This window comes from Aythya marila (genome assembly GCF_965140915.1).
Source record: "Aythya marila genome assembly, chromosome: 1".
Lineage (NCBI taxonomy): Eukaryota > Metazoa > Chordata > Aves > Anseriformes > Anatidae > Aythya > Aythya marila.
In genome coordinates, this window is record NC_139042.1 from 62396065 (window position 1) to 62411549 (window position 15485).

Below are 15485 nucleotides of genomic sequence, written 5' to 3' on the forward strand. Positions count from 1 at the left end.
GTAGATACTGTTCAACTTCTGATCCATTCTCTTGATATGAATCTGGCCATAACAGTAGAGGGCCAAAAGATGATTAGAAGGTTCACATATCTATCCGTAAATCTTTTTCATTGTTCCATTTTACTTGAAAAGGGGACTACTGACTTCCACAAGGTGTGGCTATTACGCCACCATTGATGAGTTTCAACTGTAGGATCTGAAACAAACTGTAGATTGAAAGAAATGTTAATGCTACGAGTTATGGGGTAAAAGACACGACTCCACCCACAAAGGAGCAGTGAGGACGAGGGTAGGTGGGGGAGCCTGATCACACCCTGTCCCTGCTGGCCCAGGTATTCTGTGCCTTGTGTTCAAAGTGTTCCTTCCCCTCAGTGTGGCCGGCAGAGAGAGCAACCGATGACTCTTCCCAATCAATGGATTTCTGTGGAATCACCCCAAAATGATTGCTCTCAGCTTGATAGCTACCATAGAGTTTTCTGAGTCCTGCTGCAATAATTTTAGCAGCAAAGAGGACTAAACTTTCTTCTAGATCTTGTCCTCTAGCTTTGATGTTTATGCTACATCTCTGGCCTGTGGATTGTCTGATGACATACAGGGTCGTGTAACACATCCCTCAAGGAAGTGGGGAAAAGAATATTAATGCAGACAAATTTTTGAGTGATTTTGGTGGAAGAAAGGTATTGGTCAAAACACAGTCCCATAACCTTCTTAGTTCTCTCAGACTTTGTAAGAATACTACACTCCCAACACACACACACCAAAACAGAGTATTCCTACCTGTAAAGCAACTCAGGACACGATGCTGAGTTCTGAATCCTCCAGCTTTCCTCTGGCACACCAATTATCACTTGCTTCAGGGTCCGTATTTTCTTACGGCTGAAATGCTGCCTGCAAGTACTCCCTTGAATCTAGGCACACTGACAGGTTCTTTAAGGGGCCCAGGGTTACCTGCTTCATTAAACAAAAGCCAAGAGCCCCAAGGCCTGCACTGTAACATTTTGGGGAGCACTGCTTCCACCAGCACCAGAATCCTGGAAGGCAAACCTGATAGTTTAGAGCTGAAAGTTTTATGCATCATTCCCAGAGGAGTTCACCTCCCTTGTCACCACATCCAGCCTTGCCTCAACAACCTGGCTGTTGCCGCTGCTTCCCAGGGATTTGAGAAGGGTAAAGACAAAAAAAGGCCACAGACTTGTTTCACCTGAGGGGAACTATTCATTAACAAATTGCACACAGCTGTAAGTACAGATAATACTAGTACCAAAAGACTGCAGTGCAGAATCCATAGGTGAATACCCCCTGCTTCCTTGCCCTGTCAAAGAATCATAATGTGTTAATTACAAAAAGCAAACCAAATGTTTGAAAGATAGTTGTGTTTTTATTTTTCTAAGCTTGTACTTGTGAAACATAATAAATGACCTGATAGAATGACAACTTTGCAAAAGAAGAACCCCTCCTCTCCCCAGCATCTGGACAGCAATATATAAATATTTACAATGAAAAAATAGGCAAGGGAAGAGAATGAAGTCAACATTACCCAATTCAGTTTGCTTCTACACATCAGATTTTGAACATTAATTATTTCAATCCCTTCAGTCTTAACTGACACTTTCCCTTTATTGTACTGAGGCTTTAACTTCTGTTCTGTGTTAGATCTTCTGTGCAATAGATTCACTCCTGGCTCTGTTTCTATAGGTTTCTCCTGTACAGGAACCACATAATTTACCTATTAGATTTTTTTTTTATTTCAAATTGTAAACCTTGAAAACAAAGAAAAAATTAAATATAAGTCTATGTCTCCAGATACAAAGTTTCTTACACAGTCAAACACATCACAAAACTGAAAATCAGCATAATGAAATGCTGGATAGCTTCGTAATGAGGACATTAGGTCTGTGTCCTGATCTGTTGGCTTTAACAAAAGCTCTTTTCAAATAGAACAATTACATATAGAAAAAATAACCTTCTTATTTTCTTGTTAAAAAAGGAAATGATGCCTTCTAAAACAAAAGAAGTGATTTCCTCAACACAAATATAAGTTAGTGGAGAGAGCTTACAAAGCCTCAAATAAAATTGGCATTTGTTTAAAAGGATGACCTAAGGATGATTCGAAGAGGTTCAATAAGCCCATTGACTCTGATAATTCTATAAACGTTAGTGTAAAAAAAACAACTACTTTTTTTGCTCTCTGCTATATAGTGTCACACGATCACATGACTGAAAACATGTTGTCTGCAGAAATGGTGGACACCTATCACGCACGATTTGGTTTTATTACGTCAACACTGATTGCCTTGTCCAACAAGAGGTTCAACATCCTTCGGATACCGAGGTGCAGTCCTTAGCAGTTGTCTCACATGTGTGAGCTCCGTCTGCCTCTAGTGCCCAAAGACATACGAAGCCTTGGTTCTCTTGCTTTATAATGTTCATTGAAGTCCAGTCTAAAGCTAAGAAATCGAAGGCTTTCATCAGAACTGGTTGTCAGCAAGACCAAGAACTGCTGGACGATTCCCTGAACGAGAAAGAAAAAACAATGAGACCGCTAAGGTGACATCAGCGGTGTGTTTTGCACAGGCATGCCAGGTGGTGTCTGAGCCTGGCAAGGAGGCAGAGGGAAGCCACAAAATGGCAAGCACAAGAATTTGTACTCAAATTTTAGCAATCAAGTTATGTGGGATTCACTCTTTCTCCAAAAAGCCTGTAACTTCATTTTATCTTCAAACTTCTGCCACACACACTTCATGCTTTCAAACAGATCACCCCACTTGCCCAGCTGGGACTCTCCAGTCTGGCTTCTGGGCTGGAGAGGAGCGCCTCTGTGCTCCTGCCATTTTTGGGAGACATTCAGGACACAACCTACCCAAACAGGCAACCTTATTGTTCTTGTGTTGCAGGTACAATGCAGGCCAGCCCAGCATTAAACCACTGCTTGTTTAAAAATACGCATCTGATGTATACTGTGCTAACCAAGTAGCACCCCAGAACAGCAAAGCACCTGCAGAGCTGGGCTAGGCTAGATACCTCAAGCAGCTTTTACTCGGGACTTGCACTCAGGAAGCTGGAGGCACATTTCTAGCCCAGGGGCTGCAGGAGCTCCACAGCACGCAGGAGAGCACACAGCTTTGGGGGAGTGGGACAGCTCACTTCAAGAGCTTATTCCTGATCTCCACTAAATACTAATGTGAGCGTGCCTAGAATTAGGCACGTCCCATTTACTACCTCCTTACTTCCAAAGATGACCAAGGCTGGCCAGGAAGGCACCACATGAAAAAGCTGGCCTTTTAAAAAGCCCTATTCAAAAATAGGGCTGTTGCAGGGTCTGCTGCAGTCCAAGCTGTATTGGATCTACAAAAGGTACGTTGCCAACTTGTAGCAGTCCCACTGAGCACACAAACTACAATCTATTCTAGCCTACAACTCTTAAGGTATTTGGTTGCATTTTTGCTGGGAGGGAGAACTGCAGTATTTGGATATAGGAGGGAAATTCTTCCCAGATCTGAAGTTCTCATATCAAAGCTTAGGATATCTACAGCTGCCAACAAAAGCCATCAATATTTCTATTTCTGTTTTCCTCCAAAATTCCACGTGAACTACCTCTTTTGACAATGCAGCACTTCATTCAGGACAGCTATAGCTTGGCAAAGCTACACTCAATATAGAAATGGATTTGGTGGAAACCATCAGATAGAAGGGCTGGAAAATGCTGTGCACATGCATGTACAGGTGCTAACTCATGACTACAACTGCTGTTAAGAACCTAGCTTACTTTTACAAGCTAAAAAATGAAAATTTGGGTAAAAACCCAGCAAAACCACTTCAAGCTCATTTATTTAGCTAGGGAAACAATGCATACTTACATTTACTACATTTAAATGTGTGTTTACAGATATTAATTACAAAAATATAGGAAATACTGACAACAAGCAGACCCTAGAGGTTTAAGTCAAACTCAGAATCAACATCATAAAAAAAGGCCTAACTTCAGGTTTGCCAAAGGTGATAAATAAGAGTAGTTAAAAGTCTTGCTACACCACATCACAAATTTCTCATGTGTGAAAGCCACGAGAAGGGTTAGGGGGAAGGTCCTGGGTTTCAGTTGACCTGGGCTCTACCCCTGAAGGGCTGCTGTGGCACACAGTGCTGTGTCCTCTCTTTCTAACTAACTTATTGTCCATATTAAAAAAAAAGAATAGCTAAGGGGTACCTGGTAAAAATGAGTGAGTATTCGCAGCTGCGAGCACATTTTGGGTATTGAGTCTTGAAATTCTTTTATCCTCTTGTTCTCTTCTTCTTCTTCTGATGCAGTTACACCCCATTTGCCCTAACACAGACAAAATGAGTAAGAAGTCAAACATTACACAACAACTGGATCCACCTTCTGCCTGGCTGAACCATCATGCTCACACAAACCAAACATCGCCACGGAGAGCCAAATGTGGAGCTTCTAATACTGACATTATCTCTCCCCTTGGTGGCTGTACAGCACATGAAAATATTCAAGGTGTGTAAATAACATTCCTCCTCTGGAATGGCAAGTTATAGAAGTTGTTCTCATGTTCTTCACAGAAAGAATGCCATTACTAAGGAAAACTGAGACAAGCAAAGCCAGTGAGTCTCCCACCAGCCCTGCACATCCCACGGCCTGGCAGTATGGAGGCAGGCGTGCAGCTATGGCATTCTTTGCAAGAAGGTTCAGAATATTCAAGATTGTATCATTTCCTTCACAGCCCTAAACTTCTTGTCCTCCAAAGACCACTGCAAAAATCTATTTACCTAGAGGTTTTGGGCAAGACAGAAATTAGAAGTGACAGTCAGGGATTCTGTCTGAATACATTAGCTACTGATGATGACTTTTATGTTTGTATTGATACATTTTTCACTTCTGTCATAGCTGTAGATGACATCAAAAAACTCCATATCAGATATCAAAAGAGAAATATATCTGCCTCAATTCATCTTCATGTTTTAGGAATCTCCTTACTGTACCTCAAGCTCACGCTGTTTCTTCCTCTCTTCAAACTGTAGCCTCAGCTGCAACTCTTCCAAAGCAGCTCTGTACATTGCATCTTGGGCATTCTGGAGCTCAATGATCTGATCAAAAACAGCTCGAAGCTGGTTGAGAAGTACCTGGGAGGCAATTCAGCAACAAAACAATGAAAGCGCTCCACAGCAAAAGAGTTTTAAGTTACTACCACTCTTGAGAAATGTAAATTTTAATGTATTAAAATTATTTTTAAAATTAAATGTAAATTAAATGTTTCCACACCCAGCTGCAGAGGTTATTTTGCCAAGTTCCAAGTCAGTTGTTGCAGGACAATGCAGTTTCTTAGAACCAAAAGAAACTCACCAAAAGTGCAACAAGTTTCAAAATCAACATCTGTCAACGTGTGCAAGGAGTAAGTACACAGCCTACTGAACAAGGTCTGATATGACAGGGAGAAAACTGATTTTTCCCCTTCCTCCTGTACCAAAAGGGAAGAATGTCCTAACCCTAACCCGTAAGCCAAGATCACACAGATTACAATTTAATGCAAAGGAGAAGACTTACCCTAGAATCACTATCCAGCAAACACCGAGCTATGATCGTGTCCAGGAAAACTTCATGAGCTGCAATGATATGATCTAAGTCCTGAGCTTGCTGGACCTTGTTCCAGAGTTCATCCCACGAACATTCAAGCACCTGGAGCACAATGATTCAGGATTGGGCTGTTTTGATTTGCTAGATGACAAGCTCTTTGAAAGTTAAGACACACAACACATACAGAATATTAAAAGTATTTCATTTTTAAGCAACCAATTGTGTGGATAGAGTATACCTCAAATGTAATGTAATACTGCATTTGATGAATGAAATGGACCATTTCTGATGCCAGAACGTGACACTGATGCAGCACCCCAGAAAGCTCTGTAAAAAATCCAAAGAGATGGCATGTTAAAGACTGCAAGGACAGGCACAGCCATCAAACCAGCCTCATACTCTTTTTTTTCTACCAAATTGAATACATCATAAAACAGCCGCTAGTCTTGGAATGTAGCAGCAATATTGGCAGGCAACAGATGAGCAAGGAACATTGTACCATTAACTCCTAGAAAACATTAGCCAAAGACCACACCAATTGTGTGCTCAGGCTGCTGGAAACTTTCAGAGCATCATAAAGTCAAAAAGACCCTTTCAGTCCCAAGGGACCAAAAGACAGTAAATGTTCCATGTTGTCTTTTGGCTGCAAATCTGAGGCCACAGATCTGCTGTTGCTTCTGTTGTCCCTCATACCCCTTGAGTTCATAAGGCAGCCGGCATATTTTATATTACCACACTGAGAACAAAAGAGAGGGTGGTTACAACAGGGGTAGGGAATTTGTGACTCTGGTTGCCCAGGCTCAACTTCCTGATCCACCAGAGACCCACGGATAAGTCACTGCTGGCCTCAGCTGTTAATGTGTAAGACAGCACATCACTCATCCTTCAGGAATCAGGCAGATGTCCAAACAGAGGCATTCACTTCTAAAAAGCTGCCGAAGTGATTTACCAAGTTACATGGCTGCTACAAAAGGAATTTTACATTCTCATATCTAGGATGTTACAGAACCATCCAACGATCTGAATGACAGCACAAGGTACTCCGTTCTTTGTTTCTTATGCCTTTGCAGGAAAACTATCCCTAACGTATTTTATTGCATCTGCTTTAAATTGGGTCAATGAAAAAAAGTTTAGGTCTGGCTACACAACAGAAATTCTTCACCGTATCCGAGCTGGGTACATCTGTAAATTTCTTATTCAAATTCCTGGTAGGAAAAGATCAAGCTTGACACTATGGTCTAGAAGAACTCCTTTAAAACATTAAAATCTCTAGCTGTTTGTTAGGGTGTTTTGGAAATGGTGAATAAAGATACCCTAGAAAGTCAGTGTTACCTCTTGGTGACTGGAAAAAAAAAAACAACACCCTGCAGCTGCTTCTCCTATCACTTACGGTTTTCCATTTACTGCGCTGTGACCAGAAGCGCAAGGTACAATTCTGAAGGAAGAAAGAAAATAAAGCAACTTCTGCTTCTTTTCAAATCAGTGCTCGGGTGGACTCTCCAAGTGCTGCAGGAAAAAAAATAAATCTATCCACAGCTTCCAACCTAGACATGCCAGATAGTGAGAAAGACTCCCGTCCCTCCAGGCAGAAGGCAGGTCTTTGTAAAACACACTCTCCTCTCTCAGAGGCACACACCCAGAAATAGAACAAAAGGCTTTTTCTGCCAACAATAGCTATAAGATCTTGACTAGCATTTTAAATACTTGTGTTAACTAAAAAGTAGCCAAAACTGAAGGTGACAAGCAACTGAGATTTCATCTCAGAAAGATTACAGAAGACTGTTCCATATTAAAGCATATGAAAGGCCTCCCAAGCAGGTCTTCTGAGAATAAACAAAACTCTAGCAGTAGGAAACAGTTCCAGCCTGAAGACCCTCAAGTGACAGAGATGAGAATAAGACCTGTTAACTGTACCCTTGACTCAAAGGGAACAGAAGGAGCGAACACAGTAGACTGCTGGCTTTGAGTCAAACAAGCACTTGTTTGGGACAGGGAAATGACAGTAAAGTAATCCTATCTCACAGAAGCAGAAAGGCAACAGAAAGTCATCCCATATAGTCCCCGAGATCAGCCTTTCACACTGGAGCATCGTTTTAAGAGTTTATTTACCAGCAACTTCCTGAGGCCAAGGTGTCCACTCCCATCCAAACAGTTTCCAATTACAAAAACAAATATATTTTTGTTAACACTACTACACCACAAAGAATTGTAAGCCTCAACAGTTACTTTTTACCAAAAAAAATATGTAGCTAGGTCAGAAAAGTCAAGATTAAGCCTGTACAAATGCTCAAAAAAACCCACCGTATTCTCAACTGAGAAGGGGGATCAAAAAGTCCCAATCCTTTAAGCACATGCCAGAGTCACTCTATACTCACGAGCTTTTTTTGTTTCTGCTCAAACACCTGTTTGTTTTTATCTTAGCTTCTTCTGTTCTTTGCTAAATAAATGCAAAATGAACAAGTGAAGATAAAACTGGTAAATTTGGAAGTGTGTATGTGTGAAACTCAGTTCTTCCAGCAGAAGTAAAAGGGAGGCACAGGGTACAGATGGAAAGTCATCAAGGAAGATGAAGAAAAGGGGATGAAGGAGTAACAATCTTTTCAGAGACGTGGGATGTTTCATTTGCCTGTTGCTACAAAAACTCATAATCAAGGACTAAGTAACAGGAAACCTCCATATCCAGCAATGCTATTTCATCTTCATCATCATCTGTCATTAGCCAGTCAGTTAGAGCAACAAAATATAAAATTCCTCTGTAATAACAGACTTTTCTTTAAATAGTTTAAAAATAACCTACAGCAATCTAAATGCAGTTTACAAGTATGTCATCCACTCAGGCCTCTCACCTGGCATACTTTTCAAAAGCTTTGCGTTGCACATGTGTCCTTTCCATATATCAGTAAGGATATACTCCATTCGCTTCGCTCTCCAGAGGAAATTAAATACTCTCAGATAATGGCTCATGCACTCACGTGTAAACACCTATAAAACGAACAAAAGATGACTACAAATTTAACAGAGACACCGTGTGTTTTGAAGGACAAAGAATATTTTTGCAGTCTTGTCTATTCTGACCCATGTAGTTTATCGGTAAATACTGGTAGAACAAATCCTTGGAAAGTACAGAGCTCCTAGGAAGACTCTCCTTCAAGACCTGAACCGAGTTATTTAACATTCAATAAAAGCACTGCTCTGGTCCAGAGTGCCCTTCAACTATGCCTGCTTACAACACTGCCATTTTATTTTTTCCATTTTAACACCAAAAGGATTCCCACATTGTCACTGTTTTCACACTGCATTCCTAAGACTGAAGAAAAATGAAGTAGAAATGCATTACAGCTTATTTGTTTTTCTATAAATTACTCTTCCACGTAGGCATAGCACTGCTCTGATGTTTTTGTCAGTTCCATTTCATTGAAGGCTGAGAAAGTACCAATGCATTTACTGTTCTACCAGCATGCCAACTTAAAAAGGCATGAAAAAAAAAAATTAGAAGTCCACATACTAGGACAAAATCATTTCTTAGGAGGTTTTGAGCACTTCCAATCCCATATGGGAGGAAATGTGATATAGAATAAGCATAATAAAGACAAAACATTTCACTCTTTTCAAATTACACACATACATGACAATTCCTTTTGCTGGTCAGACTCACATCTTGATGTTAGAATATCTTTACAGAAGCTAAATACATTCTGATCAATTGTGTTACTGATTCTATGAATATATTTGTTTTCTCAGTTGTTCCAATGAACATCTATGAAATTTTATTTAGGTAATATAAATAGGTTCTCTCCAAATACATTTTCCAGTTCCCTTCAAATTATCTCAAAGCAGCTGCTACAGCCTAGTAATAATGGCAGAAGAGGAGCACTCCATTTATTAAGTACATGCTAAAATCTCTGCTGGAACAAATTCATTACTGATTTTCAGTAATTCATGTTTTAAATGTACATTTTCAGCACTCAATTGTAATATATAAGATTTTGGCTTACGGTTTATATAGTGAGTGCATCCTTGATGCCAAAAAAAGGGGTTTATCTGATCATACACTTCAAAATAAAAAGGATATTTCAACAACAAAATATTTAGCAATCCAGTTCAGCAGGAAGACATGTTCTCAAACAGCAATATACAGCATTACCGTTGCTATTGGTCCGTCAACATGATAGTCTAAGCTGAAGACATCCCATCCAGTGTCCCCAGGAGACACCTGTATTTAAAAGATACACTACTTTTAGTGAATAACCAGAGTGTGCTAGTGCTCATGAGTTGCTTATTCTTCTATTCCCCACAGACCATGAAAAAACAAGCAACCACTTCAATACGGGGTACAGGAGTTTGTCACCAAAAGCAGCAGATTAAGCCAAAATAAACCTTGACACAAGGGTGGGATACATCTCACCCAACTGTTGATGTTTTTAAGATAGGAAGAGAAGACTTATTAAGTGAGGTTTACATAATTCAGAGTAAGCTTCAATGGAAAAAGAGGGGACAAAATGGTATTTACCACATGCACATACCAAAATTTTGTTTCACGTAGATTTGTGTCCTCACGCACATACACACAGAATGTAACTTTACTCATTTATGTTTCATATGAGAGTCACCAAGATGCAACTGACCTCCAGAAGTCGAACATCCAATCGTTTGAGAATCTCAGGATTATCAAACTGCGCATTAGTTGCCCTCACTGCTGTTTCAAGAATTCCAGTCAGGTTATGCTGGTATAAGGTTGTAGCTGGTCGTGCAAGCTCCGGCCTGGAAGTTATTAAAAAAAAAAAAAAAAAAAGTCATAGAAGCATGGAATATTCTGAGTTGGAAGGGACCCACAAGGATCAGGGAGTCCAACTCCTGGGTCTGCACAGGACCACCCAAAAATTAGACCACATGTCTGAGAGCATTTGCCAAACACTCCTTGAACTCTGGCAGGCTGGGTGCCATGACCACTGCCCTGAGGAGCCTGTCCCAGTGCCTGAGCACCCTCTGGGTGCAGAACCTTTCCCTAACCCCCAGGCTGACCCTCCCCTGTCCCAGCTCCATGCCGTTCCCTCAGGTCCTGTCGCTGTCCCCAGAGAGCAGAGCTCAGCGCCTGCCCCTCCGCTCCCCTCGTGAGGGAGCTGCAGGCCGCCATGAGGCCTCCCCTCAGCCTGCTCTGCTCGGGGCTGAGCAAACCAAGGGGCCTCAGCTGCTCCTCACACCTCTTCCCCTCCTGACCCTTCACCACCTTTGTAGCCCTCTTTTGGACACTAATAGTTCTATATCCTTCTCACACTGTGGTGTCCAAAACTACACATGCTACTTGAGGTGCAGACACACTGGTGCAGAATAGAGCAGGAAAAAAAAATGCATTTCCCTCAACTGCCTAGAGTGCTGTGCTGGCATGTTACTGAGATACTCTGCAACAGCAATTTGGTACTAACTGCAGCACACAGTGAAACACTTTCCTGAAAATTTTAAAACCTCTCATATTACTGTTTCAATCTTAACCACAAAGCAAATCAATGATCAAAACATTTCTGTCTATTTGTGTGCAGCTATATAGCTGAACATCAGCACGAGAAGTAAATTAATCCTGAATTAATGCCACTCATTTCAAGTTACCAGGGTTGCTAGCATAGCTATTCTGACATTTGAGTTGCATTTGTATCTAAAATGAGGCAGATTTACTCATTAGCACAGAACACGAATTTTATTTCACAATTTTGGGATACTTAACTGATAGCAGTCTCATGGGGTTAGAACTGCTGACAAAAAAAAACACCACCACCTCCACGCAACTTAAACTTTCCAAGGAGCTGCAACATGCAAGTAGCAAATGCCTTGCAATCCTCTCCCCCATCAGCACTGGAAATCCCCTCACTATTTTTACCTCACATGTAATACCAGCACTACATACCCGACCTTGTTCTGCTTCACCCTGTTTTTCACTTAAAAAAGCCTGGTCACGTACAAACAAGTTAATGGAAGCTTTATTGCAAAGCCTGCCTCCTAGTCCAAAGGAAAACTTTGCAAAGGACCTTTCTAGTAGACTAAGTTTTATCAGAAGCACCAGCATGTAGAAGCAGCCAGCTGGCAAATACACACAATGTACTGAAACTGATACTTGCAGGTACACTTGAGTGCTTAAAACAGAGGCTGCTGATGCAACAATTAAATTTTAAAAATGCACTGAGAGGTTCTGACACAATGTTTTACACCAAACGCATACAAAATATAGAAGCATAACATTCAGAACAATACTAACTCGTGACATCAAGAGTACCAGAAACGGAACTTTTTGGCTTAAATTTGCTGACAGGAGGAAGCAAAGTGCAAACATCCTTGGGGCTGTCACAAACTCAGTGTAAAGCTACGTTAGTACAGCTTTTCAAGACACTGCAAAAATGGTACTGTATGTACTTCCTACCAAAAAGAACAAAATTTCAGCCTCAGGGTCAAAGAAACTCAACCCCAAATAGAAATTAAAAGATGTTCAAGTAAACCACTGAGTAGTAAGATAATTAAGGTGTCCTCTTCTGAGCAAAACAGTTTCTATGCTAATCATGCATACTTGGGAGCATCAGAAATTCAACATAATTACCCTTCTAAACTCTTACTTGAGCAAGTCCATTAAGTGCCTGATAAAATCTCCTTGACCAAGTAGTAAGTAGCGTCTCATGGCCTGCATGTGTTCCAGTAAGTTGTACTTCTTATTAAGGACATCCAGCAAGTATTTGCTGGTCTCAAAATAAGCTGCGTCAATTTTCTCCTGAAATGCATTTTCCAGATCTGTGAACAAATCAGCAGCTAGAAAAGAAATCAGAATTAAATTAGTGTTTTTTCAAACAAAAAAGAGGCAAACAAGCTTTGAAATTGAAACATACCAGCAGAGAAATTGCTATTTATTCTCATCCACTCTATTATACATTAGGCATAGCCAAAGTGAAAGCAAGTCTAAAGCAGCCCGTAGCTCTGCTTTTAATTTGTACTCAGCCTGTACTTTCCCATATGAACTCATTATTTTATCACTTCTACATAGAAAGTAAATTTCTTTTAGTTTGCTGAAATTTTTCAGTTTACAGAATCAAATTATTTAAAAGGCATCAAAAAGAGCAGAGTTAGAGAAAAGTGTTGGTGGAGGCAGATCTAAATTAGAAGTCACTTTTAAGGGCAGGAGAAAAAAATCTTCTAAGAATCACTCAAAGCATTCAACAGAAAAGAGTTCCCACACAGAAGTCAGAAAGAGAGAGGAGGGAATATGTTTGCATTGTCTGGGGGGCAGTCAGCAACCTGGTGTTTTCTTCTCCACATATAATGTGTGGCAATTTGGGGGCAGAAGGTAGGACATAACTGCTTAGTAGGGAGTGTGTTTCATTCTTTACTACAACTACGAGCTTGTTAAGAAAGGGATTATAACAATGCTGTTATGAGATACAAGAAGAAAAGCATGGCTTCTTCAGGCAACATGGAGCAAAACTCCAAATACTGGACTGCCAGGTGGCTTACCTACCTTCCACAGCATTATATACTCTCATTTTCAAGTTTTTAATTCTACAACAATTGCACTAAAAGGTAGAAACTAAAGGTCCAGACACCAAATGAGTGTAAGACCGCATGTTGCCTGCTCAAGGATTCATTTCAACCCATACTGCAGACATTAAACATTAGAACCAATTTTGACCTGTTGTTCTGCTGAGATTTATCATCTACTAGTAAACTGCTTTTAAACTAAGTAAATGAACAATTATTCTAAGAAAGAATTCACTGTTTATTGAGGGAGACCTCACAGTGACTGGTTCAATGACTCACTGAGATTTCCAAACTCTCATTGAATAACCTGTAAAGCTCTCCATGGGACATCAAGTGCAAGCATATGCAGAGCATTCACAGATATGCTACTTGTATAAAGCACTGCTATGCTCAAGTTCCCTACACCAGCAGAGTACTACTTAGTCAGGTGAAACACATGAAACTTAGGAAATGTGAGAACTAATACAGACCATAGGTAAGGAGTCCCTAAAGTACTCTTTCTCCTGTCACTGACAGCAAACCAGGAGAGACAAATACCTCACCAAAGTCTCTGCTCACTCTGATCAAGGCAGAAGTCTGGTGTGATTTGACAAAGCAACTCTTGTATTGCTCACATAAGGAAGCACATAGCAACACCATACCCATGGCTGGGAGAAAGGGATAACTGTTAGCTGGTGCAAACACATTTGTCTCACTGGTACAAATGCACTTGTCTCACTGCTATGGGGCAACTTGGCATTAAGGAAGTCCAGTCAAGTCCAGTTTTCTTCTAGCCTCTCCCCATCAGCAGATCCTGGCCTCTTAGCTGCTGTCTTCAAAGGATGAGTTTAAACGTGGCTGCTTGCACACACAGAGGTGTCAGCCATTTGATGTGCCTCATGGCTGGCTTTAGAGGAGAAAGGAAGAACTTCCAGAAGGGGAAAGTTAAAAGAAGAGTTTCACAGAGAGATCGCAGTAAGCTACAACACCCCAATGATCTGTTCCTGAATGTCTTTTCACAGGATGCTGAGAGCCTGAGAGCCAAAGCAGGAACAAACTAGCCTGCAGTTTGCCTGCATAGCTGTAACCCATCATCTCTGCATACATACACAACAGCACAGGCAATGCACCATCCCTATTTCAAAAAGGTTGCTTTCATCAACAAGAAAAGAAGCCTAGACACAAGTTTTTAAAGCTGTGTAAATTTATCTCTGGGCACAGTGCAAGACAGAAGTGGGTTTGGAAAGAAAAAGGCAAACAGCACTGACAGGGCTACGAGTTGCTATTGAATGTAGTGGTCTTGGGCAAATCCTGGTTGAGAAGTTCCCAAGCTTGAGGTTGGAGTGCCAGCTTCTACTCTATCCTGCACCTCTGGCTTCCTGTTTTTAACACAGGTTCAGACGGTAGCTTTTTTTTTTTTTTACACCATTCTTACTTCGTCATCAAAAGAAAACTGAGGAAAAGACGAGAAGTTTAAAACCATAAGCTCACAAAGTTGAACAAAGGGAAGTGTTAAGTCCTCCAACTGGGGAGGAACCACCCCAGGCATAAGGACGCGCCAGGGGCCACCCAGTAAGAAAGCTGCCTGACAGAAAAGGGGGTCAGGGTCCTGGTGGACATCAAGTTGAACATGAACCAGCAATGTGCCATAAAAAAGGCACATTTACCCTAGTGTTATCCTAGAGTGTATTAAACAAAGTGTTGCCCCCAGGCAAAGGGAGGCAATCTTTCCCCCCTCTTCATCTCTGGTGAAGCCAAACCTGGAAGTACAGTGTGCCCAGTTCTGGGCTCCCCAGTACAAGGGAGACATGGCCATACTGGAGAGAGTCCAACCAAGGGACACAGAAACAATGAAGGGTTTGGGGGCACTTCTCCTAGGGTGAGAGAGGTGGCAATTTTAATCCTATAGGAGAAGGCTCAGGGTGCACCTCAACGTCTTTGCACCCACCCCTTCAGGAGGGTGCAAAGATGATGGAGCAAAGAAGATGGAGCCAGGCTCTTTGTAATGGTACCCAGTGACGAGACAAGAGACAACAGACACAAACTGAAACTGAGGAGCCATTTGAACATCAGACAGCCCTCCTTTACTATGCAGATAGAGGTCTCCCAGATAGGTTGTCCAGTTATGTTCCTTGGAGATCTTAAAAAGCTGCCTGGACATAGTCCTGGGCAACCTGCTTGAGCAACAGGTTGAACCAGGTGACCTCCAGAGGTCCTTTCCCACCTCAACCATTCTGATTTTGTGATTTTGCAAGTTAAGATTCCAAAGCAAGTTAAAATTACAGCCAAAACCATGAAACGTTCAGAATTAAAGTGAGAAAAAGCACCCAAACTCAGTCTGGCACTCTATCCTTCTGTCGTTTTATTAATTATCTGTAATATCTGAATTATTTATATCTGAAGTAATTATCTGAAT

The 15485-nt window shown here is 41.2% G+C and overlaps 1 protein-coding gene across 1 annotated transcript in view; it reads right to left on the reverse strand.

The window, feature by feature from the left end:
• Window positions 1-1204: 1204 nt before the first annotated feature.
• TUBGCP3 (tubulin gamma complex component 3) overlaps window positions 1205-15485 on the reverse strand; it is a 55003-nt gene continuing 40722 nt past the window's right edge. The window contains exons 14-22 of the mRNA XM_082756259.1: window positions 12178-12367; window positions 10204-10339; window positions 9723-9791; window positions 8425-8560; window positions 5817-5905; window positions 5549-5680; window positions 4987-5127; window positions 4205-4321; window positions 1205-2512 (exon numbers count right to left, since the gene is read on the reverse strand). Of these exons, the coding sequence (XP_082612385.1) occupies window positions 2354-2512; window positions 4205-4321; window positions 4987-5127; window positions 5549-5680; window positions 5817-5905; window positions 8425-8560; window positions 9723-9791; window positions 10204-10339; window positions 12178-12367 (1169 nt within the window). The 3' untranslated portion in view covers window positions 1205-2353. The remainder of the gene's footprint in view (window positions 2513-4204; window positions 4322-4986; window positions 5128-5548; window positions 5681-5816; window positions 5906-8424; window positions 8561-9722; window positions 9792-10203; window positions 10340-12177; window positions 12368-15485) is intronic.